Raw genomic sequence first — 27,910 nt, forward strand, 5'->3', positions numbered from 1 at the left:
GAACAACTTATTGTGATAATCTCACACTAAAAATAGTTTAAAAATTTTTAAGATTAATTATTTTGTCATTCAACCCAATAAGTTAACTTATTGAATTGGGGAATTTCACATCATTTATATTTATTCTAACATTCTCCTTTAAGTACGGCCCAAGAAACACTTGGGGTAACAACAAATAGGGATTTAAATTGCGAAAGTTAGGATTTAAACTTAAGATCTCCCGCTCTAATAACATGTTAAAATTAGTTATTTTTACACTTAATCTAATAGATTAACTTGTTGGGTTGGGGTATTTTACATCATTTATATATATTTTCTAACAAAAACGTTTTTTTTTTGGGGAAATTTTAAAATGCTTGGTCCCTTGTGTAGATAAGAGATGGCAGATGGGTAGATGGAGGCAGTGTTTGGAAGTATGTTAAATAGGAGATTTTAATGCGTGGTCCGAATGCATAGATTGGACTTGTAAATAATATCTTGCAGCTTTTTCATGTCGTTTCGCTTTCACCTCTACTTGTCTTTAACAATGAAAGCGACATACAAATGCAGGATGCATTATCTTCACTTTAACATGAGTATCCAATCCCTTTGAACATGTGGTGTCTTGTGCAATTATAGTAAGCCATGAGAGAAGAGAGAGTAATTGTTAGGGACAAAACTCACTTGGAATCTCCTGCTACTGCCAGCCAACCTAATGCCCAGTTGTACTCCAATAATAAAAGGCAACGCCAAGACGGATCTCGTGACCTAAAGCCACTACAATTTTTCATTTCTTTCCACGTTTTCAAAACCATCAAATATAAATGATTCCAATGTGACACTTATTTTCGTGCTAGATTGATGGACATAGCGATAAAAACTCTCAATTATGATGCCTGCTGTTGTTTATTTTATCTTTTTTTTAACGATATGGGATTGGGAACCCACAGCTCCTACACTTTTGAGTCTGGACCCTCACAAATTACGATATTCCATAAGAATTGAACCCATACCTTGAAAGAGAGAGTGATTATCCTAATTAGTTAAGTTGGGAGTTTTTTATTTATTTATAAACATATATTAATTTAATGTTTGTTAATTTAGTAGTAGGACTCGAACCTTCAATCCTTTCGAAATCCCAAGGCCTAAGAGTTTATTCCGAGCTCCTTAAATTTCAGTAAGACCAAAGAAACAATAAGATTCGGTGCCCTTTTAAGTACATTGCAAGCATGCATATGTTTAAATATTTTCCAGTATCCAATACCTTGACGCAAAAAAGTTTCACTTCCAAGAAGCATATGCATAAACATGGTAAACAAGAACACAGTATTAATAAAGCAAAACCAGAAGCTTCATCAAGTTGCAAAGTCATTACCTTCAATCCAACTATCACTTTGGTCAATCCGTACAAAGCATTTCGGCCAACTACACCGACACCTATACACACATCATAACTTTCAAATAGAAATGCTAGGAGTTATATAGAACAGTGTCATTTACACTCGAACCCCTCTAAATTCGCACTCGAACAATTCACAGAGCACACTTGCTGCCTTCTTTTCTATGTTATGAGATGGAAAGAGTAACGATCTCAGATTAGGTGGATTTCACGCTCACTGTGGAATTCTGATTTAATAAATTTGTCTTATCACCATTGTTCTTCAATCCATACTGCAGTAAAGAAAAAGATGAAAATGCATTAGATTGCGAGAGAAAACAAAAGCCTTTTGTCTATCAAAAAGGAAGAAAAGGCTTTTCTACTCTTTTGAAGCAATTAATTGGAAAAAATAATGAAGGCAGAAAACAGTACAAACTTTTAATATATAAAGTATAAACAGTATATGGGATTGTAGCCACAAAGCCAACTACAGATCTGTCTCATGTTCTAAAGGACATTCAACTGCATGTGGCGATTGATCACATGGACAGCATTACCGCAATGGCTCACGGCTCAACCTCAAGTCAAAAGCTAGAATGACTTACATTTTCCATCCAAAGACTCCAGTGATCTATCATGCAGTCCAATCTTACAATACCGTTTAATATTATGCCCTATACATAATCCAATACAGAAGAAAAAGAGCCATCCAAAAATTAACTATTCATGGTATGGTACGTTTCTTGTTTATTATGTTTAAATTTTTTTGGCATTCCATTGCAGAAGCATATACATGGTTAGTTAAAATGTGATTACCATAATTTGATAGAAAAAAAAAAGATGTGTTGTTGGACTTCTTAAATGTTTTCTAATTAGGAGCTATATCTTCTCTTTTTCATTTTTTTAATGTAAAAAACAAAAAGAGCTTTATCTTCTCTTATAAACAAGATTTACCTTTTCTCTCATCCGTGAGCTCCAGACATCAGAGTGAGTTGCAGTAGAGCCTGATGCTTGACTAGAACGCGAATGCAAAAGTGGCTCCCATGTTTTACCCCTAACATTCTCGTAATCATCCTCGCCATCGGTATCAGTTCTTCGAGTAGAAACCATGGCTCGTAGAATTATTGCTAGTAATAGAGAGAGTACCTGAGAATTTTGTGAAATTAATTATTAGGAAACAATTGCACTCATGAATACATTCATATTGTTGTATAAGGCTACCTATATAAGAAGCCATTTCACAAACAAGTAGAAACCTAAGACAAAGGGAGGCAGCTAGGCAGCAATAACATAACTTAAATCAAGAAACCTATTAATAACATGCATCCACTAGCTAATGTTGCAGGCAGATAACTTCACTTCACTAATAACATAGTATCAACTCTCAAGGCAAGATAAATTTAAGACAATAAACATAAAAGTCATAAATAAGAAGGTGAACAGATCAGCATGTTTTTTTAGACTTTATCAGCAACAAATGATGTACAACGTGGTCAGTGAGCACGGAGCAAGCAATAAGTATGAATTAAGGGAAACTGCTATATGCTAAGGAAGCAGAATACCACTTGTCAAAAGAAAAAGGAAGCGGGATACTTCTCAGCATAAAGTAAAACTACAACCTACCTGAATTACAAGCACAGTAATGCCAACCCATTTACATATATCAACATTGTCTTCAATGAAAGATCGGAGGCTTTCAAGTTCTCCAGTTGGGTCCACTGGCAGATCCTATCAATATATGAGCAGAACCTAATTAATGGGATTAATACATAGAGCAGATGCAGAAAATAAGAGTAAAGCTTTTGCAGAAAATAGTTCACCTTTTCCCAATGGCGATCAATTGCAATGAATGCCACTAAAGCTGCTTCTAGTAGAATGAGGACAGTTTTCAGTAGGGTATACTGATAATTTTCAGATGGTTAAGGAAAAACATACAGAGCAGAAACCAAAGAGAAATATTCTCAATATCTGTTTGTAATTTCAATTACGATTACTTAGTTATAAAGTTTCTTGAAGGCAGTTTTTTAAACTTCACTCAGTTTTCTAGAGCTTTACAGTCTACATTACCTAGGTGTCTATTGGAATAATCTTATCGATCTTCTTTTACCTCAATTTTGCTTAGTAGCCAAAACTACACACCCACTTATGATTAAAAAGATTACAAATAATAACAGACATTCCATTGTTATGACCAATAATAAAACCAGATTATGTGATTTCACAGAAGATAAAGACCTCAAGCAAATAGGAAAGCTGTAAACAAATAAATAGATCCCCAAATAATAGGATACAAAACAAAGGCAACAGCCATTAATAGCTTCAGCTGCAATGCAACCAATGAAAGTAATGCAACACAATAAAACACCCACTCCCATAAAAGCGTAGATGAACCTGCCAAGAAAAAGGGCACCAAATTAAAGCTCAAGCAGATCCCTGAATCCTTCAAGTCAGCATCAGCAACTATCAGAAACTCAACATCTACAGTTCAAATACGATAACAGATTGAAAACCTCATTCCAACAAGGCAACAAACACTGTAAACAAGGAAGGAATCACGATACAGAATCATGCAAAAAGAGATAAGTTTTTTCTTGCTTTCAAAACAGTACTTGTACAAAATTTAGAACCATTGATGTGCATGTCATGCTGGCCAGTTCATTCTTCCTTGTCTTGAACAAAAGAACCACCTAAACCATTGCAAATCCCACAGACAAGGAAAGAGTAGAATTATCGGTGAACAATCAGAAATTCTATAACAATACATTTCAAACACTCCAAAGATGATAATGATTTTTCTACATGGCCCCACCGCTCAAAAAGTTAAAGAAATAAAGTGAGGAAGGAGAGGGAAAGAAAGAGCAAGAACTTTACTGTATTCAATTGAGATACCTTAGAGGGAAATATAGATTTCCATAATAAAGAACATTTATTTCATCTTTTTTTGAATCGATCTAATTCATAAGACACCCAAATAAAAAAAAAAGACTCCCACAAACGAAAGTAACCGAATTTAATTACGAGAAATTACAACTAGCGACATACCAGGGGGCCGGAAGCTTGAGAGAATTCAACAATTCGAACCCAAAGTGATCATCGAACTTAGAAACCACATGGGTTGCTAAATTCGAGGAGGCTATCCCGCCATCAGAAACCCTAAGCGTATGTATTTGCGCGTGTGAATCGGAGAGAATGTAGAGAGACTGATCCGGAGAGGGAGCTGAAGGTGGTGGAGAGATAGGAAGGTGGTGATTCCATTGATTCAGCATCCATACGGAGTACAGAACGATTGAGACCCCAAGGAATGCTTGAAGGAAGTTTAGGAATTTGAGAACGAAAGCCACCGAAATGTGGCAACAATTAGGTCGCATCGGTGAGATGCTGTAAACCCTAAAACGCTCGATGCTGTTTTGCGGAATTGTAGTTGAGATCAGCTGCTTCTTGCTTTTGGTTTATAGGGCTTTTTTTTTCTTTCGATTTTCCAGTCTTTTTCTTTTGTCTGTTTTCGTACACGCGTTTCAATTCTTTGAAGGATAATCTTATTTAAGAATAAAAAAATTTAAGGGAGAAAAATAACTGCTTTTTGAAATACGGTTATCTTATTGAAGTGGGCCTGAGGCCCTGACTGTTAACAAGGTCCATAGATCTGCAAACGGGCTTGCCCAAGAAATCATATAAAGATCTGTTTAGTGTTTGGGGTCTATCGGCCCAATTGTTTTGGGCCTGTTCATGTTGACTTTGGAGTATCAATGGGAAGCCCATTCGTACTCTCTCATATAAATTGTCCGCGGGAGTTGCACTCTCTCCGTTCTTCGACGGGGCAGACCGCAGACCAGTTGAGTGACACAGAAGCCAAACAGTAGTCTCTACGACACTGAACCAGTAAGTACCTCAAATCTTGAAAAAATCTGCACCCTAATCAACTTTATATTTCTCTGCTCCATGATTTCCCATTACATATGAGCTTTGTTGACTCAAAACATGTTCCGGATTAACTCCATTGATTTAGTTAGGGCATTCTGAAGACTCACGAGACATGCTACGATCCCCGTCCTTGGTGTCGCTGGTCGTCAAGGCAATTGACAGAGACCTAATTTGCGGTAATTCCTTTTTTGTTTCTCACAAATTTTTATAGGTATGCATTACATGCTCTAATAGATATGTAAGCAGGATTTTCTTTTGTGATCATGATAAACACAGGAGGTGATGATTTATCGGACATATATGAGCTTCCATCGGAGCTATTTGATTTACTGGTAGCCAGTTTATGTCCTATGGCATTGGAAAAGTTGCTATCGGAAATGTAAGTCAAGATTTTGATATTTGAGGGAGTGATACCTATTCATGAATTTGGTATTGTATAGACACTATAATCTTGAATTGTTTTTGTAACAGGCCATTTGATGTTTGCAATGACAATATGCCTACCAGTTATTTCCTGAAAAAGGATAGGAAACGTGGAAGGTTTTGACTGACTGATCTAACTGAAGATTGGCTTAGCTCTACCTGGCAAATGAAAGTTAGTAAGAAAATAATTTGAAACAGACTATTCTGAGCGTTTCTTATGTTTCTACAGAAATTGGAACCTCAATGAAGCATGGAAGAATTTAGTTAAGTTGCGCTGGCCTGAACTCAGTGAAATCGAGCTAGATGACTGGCAGCAGGTTTATTGGGAAACACATTTGCAGAAGTGCGTCAATTCAACGAAATACTTATATTATTGCTCACTTTCAGTTGGACTTTCCTTGTCTTCTTATTGGTTGTCTTTGTTTTGTTATGTTGATCTGGATCACAGCTGCCTGGATGAAGCCGCTGAGTTAGCTTTGCTCCCATCTTTTGATGGGTGTATCAGTGAAATAAAAATTTCAGGTAAGCTTAGCGTTTGCTATTTCTCTGAATTTTTGTAGAAAGACTGTTTGGAGGCTTGAAGAGGAATTTAATTGCAAGTTGATACTTGAGCTGTAAAGCTGTAATAAATTGAAAATTGTTATCTTAGAAGCAAAACCAATGGAGTGTGGCAAAGGCAGCCAATGGTCAATCAAATTTAGGGCTCAAATCCTTACAATGTAATTTCATGTGAAGTGACAGGTTAACATGTGGCCCAATGGTGGAGGTCACACGTTCAATTATTGGAAACAACATCTCCACTTATTATGTGGAAGGTCTGCGTACATCTTGTCTGTCCCCTATCCCGCTTACTGCGGGTGCGGGAATTATTTACCTTTACCTTTTTAATTTCGTGTGAAGTGCCCTCTTGGACAATGTTTTCTGTGGAGATATTTGATATGCAAAACTTCACTTTTGCCTCGTGATTTGGTGTTGGAGTGGAATTTCTCGAATGGCATATAAAGTTTGGGAGTCAATAAATCATTGACTATACAATTAGTCAATTATACATGTAGATGACAACGAGCCTTTTCTGCCCTTTTATATCTAGCTCAACCAATTACTTTATGAAACACATCTTCTTGTGACCATGCTAAAATGGGGGTATAGTCCATAACGATCAAAGTTGAAGCGTGAACCTATTAATGAAGCAAATTCAATGAAGCAACAACTTGTACCGTAGAGAAGGGCCCATAAACTGGAGAGTCTTGACCAATTTGAAAGATCATTTGATGTAGTTGAAATAACAGAATTTTTGGTTGTTCAATCAAGTAAGGGAAACGCAATAGAATTCATAATGCTCTCATTTCAATTTTTTTTTACTTTTTTTTTTCTTTCTTTTTATTTGATTGTTATGTGCAGACAGATTACTAAAATATGTTGGTTGTCTGGGATACTTGACTCGTTTGAGCTGTGACTACTCAACATTGTCTTACCACTGTGAACAATTTGGGTACTATGCAAGGTAAAATGATGTCGTTTCTGCATGTTCTCGGGGTGTGAGCCGACATTCTGCATTGACCAGCAGAATTCAAGTTGCAGTAAAATAGGGAATGAACCGTTGTAGAACAGTACTGTGGATTGAAGTGACCACTATGCATATTATTCTTTGTTTTTTTGATTTATTTTAGATGGATGAATATTTTCTTTTAAATGAGCTTTTATATGAACACTTATACTTGTCTTTCACCCTACGGTTTTTTCATTTATTTTATTTGTAATCAAATTCTGATCAATACATCTTCTACCTTTTCATTCTGCGTTTTTTCCCCTTCCAGTAAAGGTAGAAAATAAACAACTGTGTGAATTGACATCAACATACTGTAGAAGCTGAGTTTTCTTACGTGTTATGTTTTCTCCTTGCAGATATTTGAGACTTCCCAGTGTGCTCTGTGTTGCGCAAACTTGTGTACGTTTTGAAATCTGGGGGGGAGATGGAAGCCATTTTCATTGACATATGAGTTTTTTTTGAGGCATTTAGTATATCCATCTGTTGAAGAGTCTACACTTTGAGTATATTTGCATGCAGTCAAGCACATATCAAGTTGATGCACCTTGTACATGTGCTGCCCATACAGTTGCATTGGACTTTTGGAAGGTTCTTAAAACTCCCTATTTGTCTTTCAAGTGAGAGTCACAGACAAAATTTGAATATCATACCAATTTTAATGGGAAGTTTGTCATTTTAAAATCAGATTTAACCACGAACAGATTATCCTCTTTTAAGCTAAAAACATAAATAACAGAAATCATTTCTATTTTGAGGTCTGAAGTTTCAGGAAAACATATATATGAAACTTCAAGTGGGTTGGGTTGGGTTGGTATGCTTTGTTGTTTTATGAGCCAAAGAGGTTTTTTATTGGAGTCTTCATTAGTGATTAACGTTGGACTTCTTTTCTTCTGGTTTCAAATGCATCTTTCTTCAAACATTTTCACCAGAGGTTTTTTATAATAATATCGTCAAGAGCTTCACAACATCTCCAATGCCGTCAGAACTTTATTTACTTATTTTTACATTCCATTTTTTTGTGTTCTTTAGAATTGACTAAACGCTGGAATTGGAACTTGCTGATCAATGGTCACAATCTTTTGGTTTCCTAATCTTCATATAATGGAGTTCACAAACTAATTAACATAATTCACATCTTCCCTTTACAAAAAAGGCAGCAATTCTTTAAATTCCCATTCTTTACTCAAACATCTTGATGTGTATATTGATCTTGGTAACAAGGTGGGAAGAAAATATAGTTATATAACACACATTTATCACATAACTGAATCATGGTGCAGACATTAACAAACACTTCTATTGCAGCGATTATTGAGGAACAGCAAACTGGAAATTTTGGTGCTGCGTTGGATTAGAAGCAAGGAACATGTAAGCTTGAGACTTTTCATATATCTATGGCAGTATATCGGTACTCCCATATTTTTTTTTATCTCAGAGGGGGCTTGGGGTAACTGTTTCGTTCATTTGTACACAAAGCTCCTATTTACTTTCAAATTTCAAACAACTGTTTTTTACTAAAGCTATCTTACTGGGAAATAGAACTGGTAAATTTTGAGCTGTGAAGCTGCCACTAGGTTTAAAACGTTGATGAAAGTAACACTGTCCAATTGAAAATATTTCTGGATCTGTTTATTGCTTGCCCAAGCATAGTAGAGGTGTATTTGATTTAGGTTACACAGTAAATGGTAGTTCTGAATATTAAGAAAGCAATCTTTGGCTCATGGTAAGTTTAACAAATGGGAACGAAAAAAAATCACCATTTCTTAAATGATGGACAGGATATCACTTCATTTTGGTGAGAAAAATATAAGTAAACATGTATTTTCATGGTGTATTTGATGTACATATATCATTCTACTTAATTAAAAATGAAAAGTTTTCAACTTCACATTTGTGGTCAAATACCATCTAAGTCAGTCTTGTGAATTAATCTTACTAATTGTTAATTCAAATAGTCAATGAACATGTAGAAATGATCAGCAAAATGCTGGAACTTATCAACTAATCTGACAGAATTCACAAATTAACAGATCGACGGATTATGCAAACTCCTGATCCAGAACAGTGCAACTCTAACGACGCTTGAGTTTATTCACTGCAGCCTTTCATCTGCTTTTGTGAATGCGATTTTCAGTTCTCTGCACAGAAGAAGTGGACAAGCACAAGGGATACAGGATTTGTCTATTAAGACATCAAACTTTCTTGAACCATCCCTAGTATCCTTACCTCTTGCACTTGCAACGTTTCTCTCGTCTGGAAGGTATACCGAGAATTCTCATCTTAGAATTTAATATTAATAAACCTTTTTCTTAATATATCTTGTGACTGATTGGTTGCTGTGGTTGATACACTCAACTATCTACAAGTCTTAACAGGGTTTTTTTTCCCCCAATTCGAATGATGTTTTTGCTTGGAGCTTTCTGCATTCCATTTTTATCGTTGTCGAGATCTGGTTTTCATGCCAGTTTTTGTTGACTTGTTTTCACTAGAAGCCCTTGTGTCTCTTTCTTGACAAGGAATGAAAGGGTTCAAAAAACAAAACATCAATTAATTGGATTCATTGAGACACGTTTGCAAAGTCTGTGCACTGCTTACACTTCTATGATATATCTATAGCTTTCTGAAATATTGTAGGGTGGCATCTTGTTTTTTCTTATTTGATTTGGCCAAATCAACTGTTATTTCAAAAGCATTTTGCTGTCAGGCCCTTGCATTCATTAAAATTTTCTGACAACCATCTGGACCAAAATTGTGCGCGAATGGTTTTGAGTGCCCTTCTTGACGCATCCTCTTGTCTATCCATCCTTGATCTTTCAGAAAACCATGTGAGTAATCCATTTCAATTAGGCTATTTATTTGCTACTGTTGTCCTGCAAACTTAATCAAATATAGATCTTGCTGCACAATCTTACAGATAGCAGGATGGCTTTCTAATTTCTGTGTGAGATCCTCAAGCGGCAACCTGTCATCTTTTGGGTCAGACAAGTATTTGAAATCATTACGAGAACTTAACCTAAGGTATTGATGTGCGTCTACAGTTTTCAAACTTCACTTGGAATGGTGTTATACTCTATACTCATCCGTGGTTGTTGGAAGATGATCTGTGAATGTTGTTTTATTCTCTGCTTCACGTAATCATAATGGATTTGATACTCGGTATTGTTTTTTAGTTAGTAGTTTCTGATGCGTAGTTGAAATACTTGTCTGGCTTAGGCAGAATGATCTAAACAAGGATGATGCAGACAATTTGAGATGTCTGTTTTTTCATATGCCCAACTTGAAGATTTTGGATATAAGTGACAATCCTATCGGGGATGATGGAATCAGGTCAGCTGAATATGCTTACCCAAATTTATGACCAGCATAGTGGGTGTAGTTTGAGTTCTCATCATATACAGTTGAATTTTACAGATGTTTAATCCCCTACTTTGTTGAAGCCTCAGTGGAAGGGCGCTTTCACTTGACTGAGATGAATTTGCAGTGTTGTGAGCTTTCCTGTGAGGGAGTGACTCAACTACTTGAAACCCTCTCCACCTTGAAAACACCGCTGAGATCTCTCTCTCTTGCAGATAATGTCCTTGGCAGGTCTGACTGTATCAATGACTCAAATGTTTTATTATACAATTTATGTCCATTAGATGGACTGTTGTATTGTTACTACCCTGCAGCCAAGTAGCAGGAGTTTTGGGAAATTTTTTGCACACATCTATACAAGTGCTTGATGTTGGAGGTATTGGCTTGGGTTCATCTGGCTTTCAAGAACTGCTAGAACGAATTACAGGAGAATTGAAACTTACGAAAGTAAACATAAGGTTTGTATCAGTATCTTAACATTTTCCCTCAACTTTTGTTAGAGCTCATGCAACACAATTAATATATATGTTTGGCATAGCAAAAACCATGGTGGGATTGGAACTGCAAAGTTTCTGTCAAAGCTCTTCTCCTTGGCACCAGAACTTGTCAAAGTCAACGCAACATATAATTTTTTGCCGGTAGAGTCATTGCCCATTATATGCTCTGGACTGAAGGTTGCAAAAGGTAATTATTCATCACAATAAGTGAGTTCAATTGATTTTACCAATATGCCATTTGTTTGTGCCATCAGTTTTCCTCCCAATGGCTTGGGAAAATAGTGAGTTATGTGAAAGTGTAGATAATTTGGGTCTGCTGCCCCAAGGCTGAATCCGATCACCAACGCAAAACATGCCAATTATGTTTCATAATAAAATAAAATGAGATATATATCCTCGTCCCCGTAGGTTATGTGAATTTAGTGCTTGTCCTATTTGGATTAATTCTTATTATCTCTTAGGTAAGCTCGATTATTTGGACCTGAGGGGCAACTTCTGGGAGTCTCAGCCAGCTCATGCTTCTATGTTTGCCAACTTCCGACATAATGGAAAACCCATAGTGATTCTTGAATCTACACCAGCGTCAAACATTCCTTACGATGACGATCCATAGATTGAATAGCTGTCGCTCACTTCCTCAACCAACGCCATGTTACATTATCCTCGTATGTGTTTAATTATCTTGCAATGTACATACTTGGATGTGAAGCTTTTGTTATTCCTGTATTATAGCTTAGCAAAACTAGTTTTTATCATCTATGCTTTCTTTCTTTTATACAGAAATAAGAGTTTCTTCGGCCTAGATAGTTTTTATTTGATCTGCAGTGTGGCTAGAGATAATTATTGACGTTGTGCTGCGCAGATGGTTAATATACCTTCTTGTATGTTACTCCTTTTCACAAAACATGCATCATATTCTATTGTAACTGCACATGTCACCGAGCACAAAGGTTGTTCAACTTTACCTGTCATGTGGCATGGCCCTTTGACAAAGATTCCTTCCACTTACAATTGTACATATTACCTTGGTTGGCTGTGTCTCTGCATCCATATCTGTATCTGCGTTTCTCTTTTGCCTTTTGTTTTTCGTAAACAGGGGCGTTGCCGCGTGGGGGTTTAGAGAATATAAATAATGCCATTGGCGTCCTGCTGCTGAATTGCCAATAAAGCCTCTGTATGAGGTACAACTTTGAACTTTGGATGCTCTGAATTTGCATTTCTAAGCAACTGTGAGATTTTCTCCTGCAATGATATTTTAAACGGCACATATGGGCGCTACTGGTTGCTAGGTGTTATTTTTGCTTTCTGGTTTAGTTAAAAGCATCTTTTGACAGTCCACTAAGCCAAATAGGCAGTACAAACTCGCCTGATAGGTTAGTTTGGTTGAGACTCAACGTAAACCACTTGGAAAATGCCGCGTCAACTAAGAATCAAACTCATGGCTTCGGATGAGTTTATGTCCCAAGTCTGGATAGATAACGAGCTAAGATATCGCTAAATGGTTAGCTATTTGTCATCCTTGATGACCTTGAACTCCTGCATCATATTAGCAAAACAGAGCCTTCACTGCTCTTAGAAAACTCCCATGTGGCGTGTTTATGAAGGATGTAGATTATTTAAAGTCACACCACCCTCATGATTGTTGTCCATTCCTAAGGCTTTATATATTAGTATTTTTATCAAGAGAACCATGTAAGAACTATTTTTTTTCCCTGACCATGGCCTTTTACTTTCTGTTGTTGCCAAACCTTCATGCATACTCTGATATGTCAATCTGTAAAGGTCTTATTATTCAAATTACATTAGCACAAGAACCCTAGCTTGACGAAAGAGGACAACTTTTCCTTGGGTTTCCTCCAAAAGAGGTGGGTGGTCTTGCGTTATCACCAACTAAGCCTCGTCTTTTTTGTGCTGAATCAATCATCTCCTTTTTGAAGCTCATCTCTCTTCATGAAATCAATTATCATTGTAATGATGTCTTGAATGACCCGTGAACCAACAATTTGTTAATAATTATGGTGAACACTTCCTATCAGTGTTACCATTTATGCCATTCCATCATTCATGCGTAGAGAATTATATCTTACTAAAACTGGTGACACATTAATTCTCACCCAACAATGTTGTATAAATTTGTCAGAATTTAATCAGGTCAACAAGAATTTTACCGTTATAGTAGCTTAATTTGGGAAGGTTTTTTTTTTTTTGGAAAGACTTATTTATAGCTTATAGGATTTGATCCGGGAGAATGAATTTCAAAGGTTAAACGGATTAGTCTGAAGGGTTATGTTGAACTTGCTTGATTAGGAAATTACTCCATTTTGGTAAAAAGAAGCCCAAGAAAGACGAGCTCCGTTTGTGGAGCAAATTAATTAGACCCAAACCCATGACAACCCGGACCACCACCACAACCAATAAACCACTAACCGAAACCCACCCGACATCCCTCCGTGTCAGTTTCCTCTTCAGCGAATTCAATCACAGAATAGTGAGAATACTAACTAGACAGTGGCAAATCACGGTAAATAATCCCCGATTCCGGTGGCAAAAACTGGTTCTAATCCAACCACAAGTCCATAGCATAGAGACATCATCTTCCTTCCCCGTTAATCTAGTTATTCTAGTATGCTTTAGTCTCTCTCTGCGCTTAACTTAAACTCCTTATTAATTTAGCGATACTTCTCCCCTAATTCTTTCTCTTTCACTCTCACTGAAGTCAATCACCAACAACAATTCCACTTTAATTTAATATCCAATAACTTCTGGTATCTGGATTATACTACTGGCATTGAGAGAAGAGTCTAGTCTCTCATATCAAATCTTGGTCCAGATCTGAGCCTCGCCGCATCAGATCGGAGTACAATGGAGGAGGCGCTGGAGCTGGCGCGGGCCAAGGATACTAAGGAGAGGATGGTCGGAGTGGAGCGTCTTCACCAGCTTCTAGAAGCATCGAGAAAGAGCCTTAGTTCAGCGGAGACGACGTCACTTGTCGATTGTTGCTTGGATCTTCTCAAGGATAACAACTTCAGGGTCTCTCAGGGTGCTCTCCAGGCCCTTGCCTCCGCTGCCGTGCTCTCCGGTGAACACTTGAAGTTGCATTTCAATGCACTTGTCCCTGCTGTTGTTGAGCGCCTCGGCGATGCTAAACAGCCCGTCAGAGACGCCGCCAGACGCCTGTTGCTTACTCTCATGGAGGTTTTGACGCACACTCTCTTTCTATACTTTAATGTGTATATTGCGTTTAATTGAATCTGAATTTCCTTTTGTGTTGTCTTAAATACTGCGTCAATTTGAATTCTGCTTTCGATCACACTCTTAAATCGCGCCTGTGTTTGATTCTGGCACTATTTTACGTTTTTTTCCTTGTTTTAATTAGGTAAGATTGACTTCAACTAACCAAATTATGTTTCGTGTTAGATTATGTATGTTGTATTTATTATGATAATTGATTGTGCATCGCATCCCTATAGTCATACTGCGGCTTTCATTCTTTGATGGTTTAGGAGCTTCGTTTGCCCTTTTTTCTATGTATCTCCGCACTTTTTCTTGATGCTAAAATTAGTTGGCAAAATAATGTTTTGTTTTGCATCTATTGATGTATTTCTTATATGCAAGTACCCTGATGGTGTTTGTGTAGTATGATATATATATATATATATAGAAATATATATTGTATTGCATTGTGTATCGATTTTGTTTAAGTGGATTATGATTATCTAAGTTCAATCAACGGGATATACATGTTTGACAGACTTGCTAGAATAAACAATCAATGTTTTTGGGAAGTGCTATTCAACTTGCGTAAGTTAATTCATTTCTATTATTTCAGGCTAAAGTTATATTTTGTGATTTTTGCAGTTTGCAATATACCTGATCAAATTTAAAGTTGTATTGGTAGACCATAAACGTCTGTCAACTTTTAAGAGAATCCTTTCTTCTTCTTTTTATTTTCTTGTGAAGATTCTTATGGAATACTTCAAGTCGTGGTACTTTCTGAACACGATTTTGCTTAAACATTGCTCCTCATCATTACCTTGAGAGTTAACTCAATCCATGTGGCACTGTTGAAGTAAAAGTATGTGTATTGGAGGCTATATATATTGTTCTTCTCGCTAGTACATAATTCACCAGTTTAGGCTATATATATTGTTCATTACATGCTCTTTCCTGTGAATAATTTCTCTCGTCCAGAATAAGATGAAATCCGGATGTATTTCAAGCCACATTTTAATTTCGTCTTTGATGAGAGTTGTAAAGAGGCCGAATGATGGATCGGTGGAAAAGTTCTAATGCATCTTTACTGAAAGAAAAAGGTTCTTAGCTCTGTAGAAATTTGTGTATGTCTTCCTGGAAGCTTCAAAGCTTATGTTATTTTCTTTACCCTCGTCACAAACTAGAATTACAATAGGGGAACTCTAAATTTCCCGTTTAGCACTTTGATGTCATACAATCATCTTGTGCCAAAGAAGCTTCCATAAATTGGTGATATTATTCCCCAAAAAAATAAATTACGTCTAGGAGGTTTTAACAGGTACAGCATATAGGACACCATTGTAAAGAGATCTAGAGTAAAAAGCGTAAAAGCTTGATCCATTGAATTAGTTAAGCTATTAATTTTTTTTTTTCCATTTCAATCTGATTTGGAATTTAACATAGAGATGATCCCAAGGGCTTGGAAAAAAAAATAGAATTTATTAAGCATGAGCTTACCAATGGCAGGAGGAGTGAGTAGTGCATCTTGGATTTTTTAGGTCAAAACCTTTAAGCACAAGGGAAATTTTATTGTCTCTCACACTCTGCGATGATGTATGAAGAATGGATGTAGCAAAAATGAGAATGTTGGAGGTATTAAGAGACAAATTGTCTGAAGAATGGATATGACAGAAATGAGTATGTTGCGCTGGATGGAAGCAGCAAGAGGAAGGGTATGATAAGAAATATATTGTTTCATATGGAGCAGGGGTAGCATCAGTGAAGATAGAAAAGGTAAACAACACCCGTGCTCAAAGCTCCCGCAATGGGCAAGGTCGAGGATAGATATGATGTACGTAGATCTTACCCTCACATAATATATGGAGAGATTATGTCTAGGAATTGAACATGTGACCTTTAGGTTGCATCCTGCAACTCTACCATTGGGCCATATGTTTGCCTGTAATCAAAATCATGAAGATAGTTTGGGCGTATACAACATAGATGATATTGGTGCTATGGTGTGAACAAGTGATAAAATTAGTGAATTAGAGATGCTAAAGAGAGATGAATGAAATGGAAGTGATAAGAAATGAGATAGGCTTTATAGACTTGGGGGAGAGTGTGGCTTTAGATCAAAATGACTGGGAAAGAGTGTAGCTTCATAGAATCTAGTTAGTCAATTCTAACTAATTTCTCTAATGGATCATGTGGCCATTCCCAAATTAGATATTGATATCTCAATTTGATCTATGCTGTTTAAGATAATGGGACCAAAAAAATAGAGGTTGTGACTTGTGCATTTGGAGGGAAAGGCTTCGTGATGCCAGGGAGGCTATAAGATGCCATCGAAGGAGAAGGTCTGGTGAAGAGATGTAAATTTGACTTAGCTTTTATCATCATGAGTGTTTGTTTTGTTATGTAGACACAATTGTTGGATGTGGGAAAACCCTATACTCTGGAATATTGCAGCTTCTGTGATAGGTGGCAATTTGTGTTGCATTTTTCTTTTATGTTATGTGGTTGTTTTTATTCTACTTCATGGTTTAAGTTTTGCTAATCATTTTTTCCCCTTCTGCAGTTCTAGTTGAAAATTGAATTGCAGCTTATGTATATGTGGATATATTCTTCTATCATTTGAAGTTGTAGAATTTTCTCTTGTCCTTATATTTTTCTTTACGTTGTTCTCATGTTACAGACTCGGTCAATTAAAGGGTTATTTTTTTAAAAAAATTTAATCCTTACTATTTCTTATTTTTCTTAAATCAAATTCTCTTAATGACCTCGTGAATTGGCAAATTGACAAAGGAAAGAGGACAAGAAATCCTTTCGTTGTTTGCACATTGAAAATATATTTTGGGTCTTTGTGCCTCAGGTTTCTTCTCCGACTATCATCGTTGAAAGAGCAGGCTCTTATGCATGGATACACAAAAGTTGGAGAGTCAAAGAAGAGTTTGCTCGGACTGTCACATCCTCAATTGGTCTTTTTGCATCCACCGAACTCCCTCTTCAACGGGCTATTCTTCCACCTGTATGATATACTGCCATTCCTAATGCTGGATACCAGCATTTTTTTGTTTTCTATCTTAAGCTTACATTATAAACAAACAACTCCCGTGCACAAGGGACCCAGAGAGGGCGGGGCCGGGGATAGCTAGGATGTATGCAAATCTTACCCCCACACCCAACATGATATGTGGGGACTGGGGACTGTTTCCAGGAATTGAAACTGTGACCTCTAGGTTGCAACTCTATCATTGGGCCACATGTTCGCGTATAACCTCCTAAGCTTACATTATAAAAGGAAATTATTATTAACTTCTATATTGTTACCAGATTTTGCAGATGTTGACTGACCCAAATCATGGTGTTAGAGAAGCAGCTATAGCATGCATTGAGGTTTATGGCACTCCTTAGATCTTAACTACTTTTGCACGTGATTGTATGGTAAAGTTAAGTTGTGATATAAATACAGTTTTACACTAAAAAATGATGTCAGTATATTTAAATGTTGGAACTTTGTTCTCATTTTAGCTTTAATTGAGGTCATAAACTCTTTAAAAATTGACACTATTAGAAATGGTATGGCTTAATGCAGGAGGCTCCTGCGATTGGCCCATTGTAGAATTCAGTGAAGGTCGGATGTGTATAGTCTTATGTATGCATTGTTGTGATGATGTTTTCATGTTTTGAATCTATTGCATTTTCTTGTTTTAATAGTTCTGAAACAACCTTATCATTACGCTAAGGTCCATTAGTGGCATATTTTAAGCTGGAGGAATTAGAGATTGTATGGGGCAACTTCCTTTGGGGCAACTTCCCTTCTGGGCATCCTTGATTTGCATGACGATAGTTTTTCTCTTGGCCTTCTGCATTTGGATTCATGATTGAGGATTGTAAATAAATGCGGGAACCTCATTTGAGTGTGGACTATTAGTAACCATTCCTTTTTACCTTGTTAATTCTGTGGCTGTTTGATAGTAGGTCTCCAGAGACATTTACCTTCTGTTAGCATAAACCCAAGAGTTTGGATATGTCATATAGAAATTTTATGTGGTTTCTAAATGTCGAAACTTTATAAGTTTGCTTTACTGTAGTCATGTTGAAATGCCATGGACGTTGTTCTGAAAGTTATTTATGCCAACGCAACTGAAAAGGCACACTATGCTAATAATAGGTCTAGTTGATATTGTCTTGATGCAGTAGTGGTTTCAAAGGTTTTCTAGATCGTCTATTCCTTACTTTTGGTTCAAGAGATGGACCTCTAATGCCACCATGATACCATTTTCTTTTCAGGAGATGTATGCACAAGCTGGGCCTCAATTTCGTGATGAGCTTCTGCGCCATAACCTTCCTATGTCCATGGTGATTTTTTTAATCTAATTTACTGTTTTCTTGTACTATATTTTGCAATATCTAATTTTGTGGTGTACCTGTATGCTTTTAATATGATATTGAGTGAAGAGTCGCTCTTTATATTAGTAAGTATTGATATTTTTCTTTTGAAAATGAGTTATTTTAATTTACGTTATTCTGCTCTTTGCAACGCACAAATGCAGATGAAAGATATTAATGCCAGGCTAGAGAGAATTGAACCACAAATTCGATCTTCAGATGGACTTAAGAGTAATTTTCCTGTTGGAGAGATGAAGCCTGCAAGCATAAATTCCAAGAAAAGTAGTCCGAAGGCCAGGGGTTCCTTAAGAGACAATTCTCTGTTTGGAGGTTTTTTTTTTTTTTTTTTTGAGAAACTGTTTGGAGGTTTAGGACCCTGCTATTTCATCTTGTATATATTATATGTTAATGTTCTCTGCAAATTTAGTTAGAAAAGCAATGAAGGGAGGAAGATAGATCCATTTACTCGAGATTGCATCTTTTAAGAAGTTCTCTGCTGGTGATATTTTTGCTATTTGAAAAATGTGATTAGTCACTTCTTGTGTTTGCAGAACTTGGTTCTAACATGCAGTGTTTTCTATTGTTTATGACCCTAATGGGATGTGATGAGTAAGTATTCTCTTCTGAAATAGTGAAGAGAAACTAATCAAGTGTTGCAGACTTTAAAGAGTTAACTGTAAAGCCTAGTGTTAAAATTGTGAGAGGTTTTGCTCAGTGTGACTTATAATTTGGCATTTTGACGTTCTGTGTGTAATGGATAAGCATCAATGATTCATGATTTGGTGAAATATCTTTGTCTTGTCCACTTCGTGCAGGCGAAAGTGATGTCCCCGAAAAACCCATTGAGCCAATTAAAGTGTACTCAGAAAAGGAGCTCATTAGGGAATTTGAGAAGATTGTTTCTACCTTGGTGCCAGAAAAAGACTGGTCTATCCGCATTGCCGCCATGCAGAGAGTTGAAGCCCTTGTTGTTGGAGGTTTGAATGTCATCCTTGCTCCTTTTCTTGCACCAACTCTTTCTTGTTCTGTGGTAAAGTATTTTATGCTTTAGTTTCAGTGAGTTTCTGGTATTTTATGTGCTCCATCGTTTTCCCCCCAATCTCTTCTCTCTCACTCTTCCTTTGCTTAACTGCCTGAAGTTGTTTTCATTCTTGACTCTCTAATTTGTTTTCATATGTTTTAACTCTATGAGTGCACAAACTCTTAACATGAGAGGTCTTTCAAGTATTTTTCTGTGCTGTTTGATGCCTAATGAGGGTAGGACATTGCATAATTATTAACAACTTTGAGAGACTTTTGAAATTTAAAATTCACTCCTTTTCATCCCATGCTTCACCCTCTTTGTAACTCATCTGTACTCTACTTTTGTTGGGAACGGAATTAGCACTTCAGACCTTGAGAATTTTACTATTGAAATATTTAAACCATTTTAATTAAACCTAAAGCTCTTGATAATTGAGAATATAATGGGGGCTATTTTGTTGGTTCAGCTGCATTTTGTTCCGAAATGCAAATGCTGAATGGTTTGCAGGTTTCCAATTTGTTTTGTCAGCATCTGATTGACTCGTATGTTAGTTTGTAAATATTCTGTTTGTGTCTTCCAGTGTTTCCGATCATATTACTGTTCGATTTTTTTTTTTCCATGTTTGAGTATATGCCAATTGCCAGGTATGAGGGCTCATCTATAACCTCTTTAACCAAAGATAATTTTGTGTTGGATCCTAGATCATTTGGGTCCCACTGTTATTTTCGTATTTTACTCACTTCGCCAAGCTATTTTGTTTACCTATTCATTTTTGTGTCTCGAAATCTGGCTGTTCTTTTTTTCAAATTTGTTTTCATTGCTAGGAGAAATCGCATGGGCTTGTACAAATACCATGCTTTACGATATCAGTCGAGGATGGATACTGATATATGTGTCCCCTAATTTCTTTCTTGAAGGTGCTGCTGACTATCCTTGTTTTCGCGGTCTCTTGAAGCAACTTGTTGGGCCATTCAGCACACAATTATCTGATCGAAGATCTAGCATAGTGAAGCAGGTAAGTTAGAACATGCGTGAGCTTTCTGGCTTAGATTCCTGTTTGTGGGCCCCTCTCTTGTTCAGCAGATTGGCCCATGAGCTGCTACATCCCAATAATCTTGGATATTATTTTGCAAATTCTTGTTGCTCGTCTTTCTTGACTTCTTGTAGATTATCTTTCAATAGTTCTTGCTGATTTTTTGTGTACAATACACTATGACGATATAGATATGTAACCTCGTAATTGATATCTTCACCATTGCCTATTCGGTTGTGCTGAGAAGACAACTAACACAAGGGACTCTTGAGATCCTTTGGTAGTGGAATGTATAAATGAATTTACTAATGAGTTTGTATGGTGACTTAAGTTGTGATGAAAAGTTAGAGAAAGCATTAAAAACTGTATTGTCAAGATAGTGTCAAGTCTGATGTATATCTGTCCTTTGTGAGACATCAATGGCTTTATTCTTGGTTGTTGCTGAGTCGATTTTTTTAACTTATAGGCTTGCCATTTATTATCCTATTTATCAAAAGAGCTCTTGGGAGATTTTGAGGCGTGTGCTGAGATGTTAATTCCGGTAAGTTAAACCAGATTTTTTGGCTGATTATTACTGTCTTTTCGTGCATGTTTTTCTGTTTAATGCATTGAATGAATATCAGGTACTTTTCAAGCTGGTCGTGATCACAGTGCTTGTAATTGCAGAGTCTGCAGATAACTGCATAAAGATGGTAATAACTGCATAAAGATGATAATTGTCTTTAGTTTGTTGTTAGTTTACACATTTCCCGTCAAATTTGCTTATTTCTTCCTTTCCCGGCCTCTAGATGCTGCGTAACTGCAAAGTTGCTCGTGTACTTCCTCGAATATCAGATTCTGCAAAGAATGACCGTAGTGCTATACTCCGTGCAAGGTATTGTAGTGCAACTGATTCTTAAAGATTTATGTCGGCAACTGATGTTGGTTTAGTTCAATGATGTCTTCCTTTGTGTGTTGCAGGTGTTGTGAGTATGCATTGTTGATATTAGAACATTGGCCTGATGCTCCTGAAATACAGCGATCAGCTGACCTATATGAAGATCTAATAAGGTGTTGCGTAGCAGATGCAATGAGTGAGGTACTTGTATTTTAAATCTGACATTCTAGATATTCCAGTAACTTGTGTGTATTTGGCTGTCTATTAGCTCTGTGTGCATGCTAATTGGTACTGTGCCTCATTGTGAAAGATTGCTCTCCAAACTCTGAGCTCTGCATATCGTCATTTGTCTCCATAGTTTCTTGGAGATGATTTAGATTCTATGTATTTGATCTCTATTCGTATATATTGTTCTTTAGATTTTATTTGTTCAATTCCTGGAAATAGCCTCTGCACATATTATGTGGGGTAATGTCTGACTACATCCTCCATGTCCCTGACCCTTTCCGCTGTGGGAGCATTGTGCATGGAAGATGTTTACCTTTTTAAAAAAAAATTCTTTGTGCTCTCTTTATACAAGGAGTGATTGCATTTCTTTTCTGGCATTTTCATGATTTATCAATTGCTTGTTAACAAATAGGAGTCTATGCATCTCGACAGGTTCGTTCAACTGCGAGAACGTGTTACAGAATGTTTGTGAAAACTTGGCCGGAGCGTTCCCGTCGTTTATTTTCTTCCTTTGATCCTGCTATTCAAAGGGTATTTACTTTTTCTATATTTTTCTAACTTATTGGCAAGACTTTAAGGGTTATTTAAACTTCTTTACTCTCCCTTATTCTTTGCAGGTTATAAATGAAGAGGATGGGGGCATGCACAGGCGATACGCTTCTCCTTCTCTCCGTGATAGAAGTTCACATACACCATTTACTACTCAAACATCTAATCCAAATTTACCTGGGTATGGAACTTCTGCTATAGTTGCCATGGACAGAAGTTCGACTTTATCCTCCAGTGCATCACTTTCCTCTGGTCTGCTTCTTTCACATGCAAAGTCCTTGGGTAAAGGAACAGAACGTAGTCTGGAAAGTGTGCTTCATTCAAGCAAACAGAAGGTGACTGCAATTGAAAGCATGCTTAGAGGATTGGAACTCTCAGAGAAACACAACTCCTCAACTCTCAGATCATCTAGCTTGGATCTAGGTACCGAATAATTGTGCATTTGTGCCTAATTTCAGCTAAAAAAAAAAATCTGCTAAGTTTGATTGTTCGTTTATCTATCATTTGATAAAGCCGTAATCATTCACTCTGGAAAGAACTGATGAGTTAAAAAGGATGATTTTTATGAGCTGCTAAATTTCTTTTTTATTCCTCCTAGTGCAGGAGTTGACACTCCATCATCTCGTGATCCGCCATTCCCTCCTGCTGTTCCAGCTTCAAATAGCCTCATGAATTCATTAACCTTGGAATCAACAGCCTCTGGTATCAGTAAAAGTGGACGCAAGAGTGGATTGATATTGTCTGATATCATTACCCAGATTCAAGCTTCCAAAGATTCTGGCAAGCTATCATATCACAGTAATCTGGTAGCTGAATCTTTGCCAACACTGTCATCATTTTCGGCTAAGAGGGCTTATGAAAGGCTGCAAGAAAGACATTCAATTGAAGAGAACAATGAAACTAGGGAGGCTAGGCGACATATGAACCCTCACATGGACAGGCAATACGTTGATACACCTTACAGAGATGCAAACTTTAGGGAATCACAGAACTGTCACATACCTAATTTTCAGAGGCCACTTTTGAGAAAGAACGTCACTGGAAGAATGTCTTCCGGCAGGAGAAAGAGTTTTGATGATAGTCAACTTGGAGAGATTTCAAACTATGTAGAAGGTCCAGCATCTTTAAATGATGCTTTAGGTGAGGGATTAAGTCCAAGTTCTGATTGGTGTGCTAGGGTTGCTGCTTTTAATTATCTCCGGTCTTTGCTACAGCAAGGGCCAAAAGGAATTCAAGAAGTGATCCAACATTTTGAGAAGGTAATGAAGTTGTTTTTCCAGCATTTGGATGATCCCCACCATAAAGTTGCACAGGCAGCTCTCTCGACCCTTGCAGATATTATTCCAACTTGCCGGAAGCCATTTGAGAGCTACATGGAAAGGATCTTACCTCATGTTTTCTCAAGGTTGATTGACCCGAAAGAGTTGGTTAGGCAACCTTGCTCAACAACTTTGGAAATTGTTAGCAAGACTTACAGCATTGATTCTCTTCTACCTGCATTGCTCCGTTCCCTTGATGAACAGCGGTCACCGAAGGCCAAATTGGCTGTCATTGAGTTTGCTATTAGTTCGTTTAACAAGCATGCAAGGAATTCTGATGGTGCCAGTAATATTGGCATCTTGAAGTTGTGGCTTGCTAAGCTGACACCATTAGTTCATGATAAGAACACCAAGCTTAAGGAAGCAGCTATTAACTGCATTGTATCTGTCTACTCCCACTTTGATTCAACAGCTGTCCTCAATTTCATTCTTAGTTTATCGGTTGAAGAACAAAACTCTTTGAGACGAGCACTTAAACAGTATACCCCTCGTATTGAAGTGGACCTAATGAACTTTTTGCAAAACAAGAAAGAGCGACATCCCAAGTCCTCTTATGACCCATCTGATGTTGGTGAGACACCTTCTGAGGAAGGAGGATATGCTGGTGCATCAAAAAAGAGTTATTACTTTGGAAGGTATCCTGCTAGTTCGATTGATAGTGATAGTGGTCGGAAATGGTCTTCTATACAAGAATCAACCTTAGTCACTGGCAGTATCGGCTATGTAACTTCTGAAGAACCGAAGGAGAATATTTTTCTGAATTTTGATACTTCTACCCTGGATGTTCATAATTTAACAAATAAGGATGTACCTTATGCAGTCCATCCCACTACCCAAAACATATCTCATACTGACCGTCTGGAAAATGTAAATAATATTTTAAACCTGGAAGGTTTATCTGCTCCACCTGTGGACATGAATGGTCAAATAAATTATGGAATCTTGGGGGTAGCTGAAGGCTTTGGGCATGAAAATGGTGCTTCCCCTGACTTGGACCATAATCATAAACCTGCATCAGTGAAGATTAGCCCCATGCAATACACAGGTCCTAGCATTCCTCAAATTCTTCACATGGTAAGTTCTGTAACATTAAAATTTTATTTTAGTAATCAAAACTTTACTGTTTATTTGTGAATCAATTATTGTCTTTTCTGAACACTTGCATGCTCATTGAAAAGAAAGTGATGTTGGTTTCCCAATTGATGAAATTGTCTATTTTGTATGTAGATTTGCAATAGCGATGATGATGCAAGTAAGCGTGGTTCTATACAGCAACTAACTGAGGTTTCTGTTGCTAACGATTACTCTACTTGGTCCAAGGTAATATCTCAGTTTATACCTTTATGGAGAAATGCTTTGTGTCATAACAGAGCCACCTAGTCCGGAATTTTGCTTACCCCGTCGGTTGTAAAGTTGTGTGTCTAGATCATTATTTGTCTAGCCTTGTGATGAACATGTTATCTCCATGGAGAAGCAGATTGGATTGGTAACCAATTTGCTGACTCGATGATATTATTTATTATTTAAGTTACATTATGTTTGGAGCACAATCTGCTGCTAAAGAGAAGTTCGGAGGAAAAAAAATTTTCTGTTAACTATTTAACTCTTAATCTCGGAGGAAAAAGAGATTGTTTCGTGTTATGGTCTATTTAATTTTTGTTTGCTAATGATTTTGTAAATCATGTATTTGCAGTACTTCAATCAGATTTTAACAGTTGTACTTGAGGTTTTGGATGATTCTGACTCGTTCATTCGGGAGCTTGCTCTCTCGTTGATTATTGAAATGCTTAAAAACCAGGTCTGTTGATTCCTTCCTTTATTATTGTGCTGAGTGCTGACATAATCAAGTGCTTTTTTGCTTATGTTTAATCTTCTCAAATTTGCTTTTAGTGATATTGTGTTCTTTGTCATGTTTCCAGAAGGATGCCATGGAAGATTCTGTCGAAATTGTGATCGAAAAGTTGCTTCATGTTACCAAAGATATTGTTCCCAAAGTAACCCTTTTTCTGAGCTTGTCCTTTGACTTAGGTTTTTTTCACTTTTGCTATCTGTCTCTTATGTTTTTTGTTCTTAATCTAGGTCTCTAATGAAGCTGAGCACTGCCTGACCATTGTTTTATCACAGTATCAGTATGATCCAGTCAGATGTTTGAGTGTATGTCATTCTTGAACTCTAACTCATCCATGCCCATGCACACACATGTTCGTATGTCTTTATGCACATATATGCAGACATTTCACGTATATGCACAAACATGCTTTCCTTGGAAATGCTGGAGTATAGGGAAGTTTTTTTTTCTTTTTATCTCATCTCTACTCTGGAAAATAATATTATCGGATTGGTTCCTTGATAGTTTTTATTATCAATAACTGATGTTGCAGGTTATTGTTCCTTTGTTGGTTACTGAAGACGAGAAAACTCTTGTGACCTGCATAAGCTGTTTGACGAAGGTATTTTCTTTGGAATCTATCATCTGAAACTGTTAACAATTCATTTTGTCACTTTCCCTCCTGTTATTTTTGAGGATTATAAAATTATTGCTTTCCCCTTCAGCTTGTGGCTCGGCTCTCACAAGAAGAATTGATGACTCAATTGCCATCTTTCTTGCCTGCCCTTTTTGAAGCCTTTGGAAACCAGAGTGCAGATGTTCGCAAGGTATTACTTGTGTTTACTTATTTTGATGAATTTTTTTCAGTAAGGTGCAAAGAAATGGCTAATCATTTCAGAACTTGATATTCTAGTAAGCTATGGTTGCAATGTAAAGGAGCCGAAAGTTAGGTGCTGAGTGTTATTAAGCTGGTGTTTGGATTGTTTATGTGATGGTGTCATTTCTCCTTTGTGTGGCATTTGAGACTTCTCCGACTGGAGGATTTCTTATTCATTTTCACATTCTGTTGCATCTCAACTCTTATTGGAACTATTGTTGGTCTATCCCTGGAAATTGGATTTACTTTTCTGGAAATGGCCCTGTTTAAAATGATGGAAGTAACAAGCTTGTTCTGTTTTCCCTTGAACAGAATGAAACCGCCAACCTAAAAGACTAAATCTTTGCAAATTTGATTTTGAACCTTGAAAGGGAACAAGAAATGCTGTATGAATGCACAACACAAATCCTTAAATATTTTGGAAAAGAAGAATTGATGAGCTCTAGCGTTCTTGGCTTTTCATGCAAGAATGGCTTGCCAAGACTTATGGCTAGTTGCTCTAATGATTCTGTGATGCGTCTATTGATTTGTTAAATCACCAATTCTCGTGTTAGTCTAAGCTTGTTGGAGGGGCTCCGTGTTCTACATTTTCCAACACATTGCTCTGCATGTTTCTGGATTTTCCTCTCAAATTATTTATTATATCAGGCAATATCTATGATATTTCCATCTTTGTTTATTTATTTTGCCTGATATTTGGTGCAGACTGTTGTTTTTTGTCTGGTGGATATTTATATAATGCTCGGGAAGGCCTTTTTGCCATACTTAGAGGATCTCAACAGCACACAGTTGCGGTTGGTTACCATATATGCTAATCGAATCTCACAGGCCAGGACAGGCACACCGATTTACACCGGCCATGGTTAGCTACTGTAGGGATTTTGCAAAGTTTCCAGGTGTGGCTTTCGTTGTTGTATATTTTGTGAATGTATTGTGAGGGTGGTCATTTTTTTTCACCGTATCTTAGGTTTCTCTTGCTTTTTTTGACCTCGTTAGGTATCAATACCCCTTTTGTCTAGCAAATATTTCATATTACTACTTCCTATATTGTAATATACATTTGGACCACAGTATCAGTTAACCTTAAAGAAAAAAATATGTTTTCTTGTCGATATCCACACTAACCTGCCAGAAATCTCTTCACAGGTTGAAGTACAATGGCAGATTTCATTAACACTTGTGAGGGAATTATTTTTGGTCTTTGGGGCATGATGGCAAACAACTTCTCTGCTGCTTCTTTGGTAGACCCATGTTGTTGGACAATAGCTGAATTGAAGTTGGCGTAATGTAACTTTTAATCACCGGAAAATATGACATTATAAGTTTACACTTCAATTTTAATGAGTAGATAAAATTGCATTTTAGTAGTAGAATATTAGATAGAAAGGTGTTAAGTTTAACCCACATCCCTCACCATTGAATTGTTTTTCTTGCTCCGCTGTGTAATGTTAAAACCACCACCATATTTTTTACCAGGTGCAGGACCT

The 27,910-nt window shown here is 37.0% G+C and overlaps 3 protein-coding genes across 9 annotated transcripts; 2 read left to right on the plus strand and 1 right to left on the minus strand.

Annotated features, from left to right (window-relative positions):
- Positions 1–1,258: 1,258 nt before the first annotated feature.
- Positions 1,259–4,858, minus strand: LOC119983178 (tetraspanin-18-like). The gene is made up of 6 exons (XM_038826882.1): positions 4,400–4,858; positions 3,649–3,748; positions 3,178–3,258; positions 2,981–3,085; positions 2,312–2,503; positions 1,259–1,650 (listed from the first exon to the last, which is right to left on the minus strand). The coding sequence occupies exons 1-6, from the start codon at positions 4,723–4,725 to the stop codon at positions 1,576–1,578; spliced, it is 879 nt and encodes a 292-aa protein (XP_038682810.1). The 5' UTR covers positions 4,726–4,858; the 3' UTR covers positions 1,259–1,575.
- Positions 4,859–5,111: 253 nt separating this feature from the next.
- Positions 5,112–11,903, plus strand: LOC119982796. Of its 2 annotated transcripts, none has more exons than XM_038826364.1 (17): positions 5,112–5,236; positions 5,364–5,454; positions 5,555–5,657; positions 5,750–5,818; positions 5,931–6,044; positions 6,150–6,223; positions 7,103–7,205; positions 7,607–7,649; positions 8,556–8,618; positions 9,281–9,510; positions 9,955–10,075; positions 10,165–10,268; positions 10,464–10,577; positions 10,662–10,835; positions 10,919–11,062; positions 11,143–11,288; positions 11,563–11,903. In XM_038826364.1, the coding sequence occupies exons 2-17, from the start codon at positions 5,391–5,393 to the stop codon at positions 11,712–11,714; spliced, it is 1,818 nt and encodes a 605-aa protein (XP_038682292.1). In that variant the 5' UTR covers positions 5,112–5,236; positions 5,364–5,390; the 3' UTR covers positions 11,715–11,903. The 2 variants fall into 2 exon arrangements, with proteins under 2 accessions (XP_038682292.1, XP_038682293.1); XM_038826365.1 differs by having other exon boundaries at positions 5,160–5,236; positions 5,368–5,454.
- Positions 11,904–12,069: 166 nt separating this feature from the next.
- Positions 12,070–27,790, plus strand: LOC119982795 (CLIP-associated protein). 6 transcript variants are annotated; one of them, XM_038826358.1, is made up of 22 exons: positions 12,070–12,282; positions 13,932–14,296; positions 17,169–17,324; positions 17,630–17,692; positions 18,590–18,658; positions 18,853–19,018; positions 19,504–19,665; positions 20,630–20,727; positions 21,212–21,286; positions 21,369–21,437; positions 21,534–21,619; positions 21,706–21,823; positions 22,283–22,381; positions 22,468–22,822; positions 23,003–24,792; positions 24,946–25,038; positions 25,412–25,516; positions 25,638–25,712; positions 25,798–25,872; positions 26,100–26,168; positions 26,272–26,373; positions 27,129–27,535. In XM_038826358.1, the coding sequence occupies exons 2-22, from the start codon at positions 13,964–13,966 to the stop codon at positions 27,288–27,290; spliced, it is 4,320 nt and encodes a 1,439-aa protein (XP_038682286.1). In that variant the 5' UTR covers positions 12,070–12,282; positions 13,932–13,963; the 3' UTR covers positions 27,291–27,535. The 6 variants fall into 6 exon arrangements, with proteins under 6 accessions (XP_038682286.1, XP_038682291.1, XP_038682288.1 ...); XM_038826359.1 differs by lacking the exon at positions 12,070–12,282 and adding an exon at positions 27,570–27,790 and having other exon boundaries at positions 13,503–14,296; positions 27,129–27,319; XM_038826363.1 differs by lacking the exon at positions 13,932–14,296.
- The last annotated feature ends 120 nt before the right edge of the window (positions 27,791–27,910 follow it).

Source organism: Tripterygium wilfordii, chromosome 17 (assembly GCF_013401445.1).
Source record: "Tripterygium wilfordii isolate XIE 37 chromosome 17, ASM1340144v1, whole genome shotgun sequence".
NCBI classification, from domain to species: domain Eukaryota; kingdom Viridiplantae; phylum Streptophyta; class Magnoliopsida; order Celastrales; family Celastraceae; genus Tripterygium; species Tripterygium wilfordii.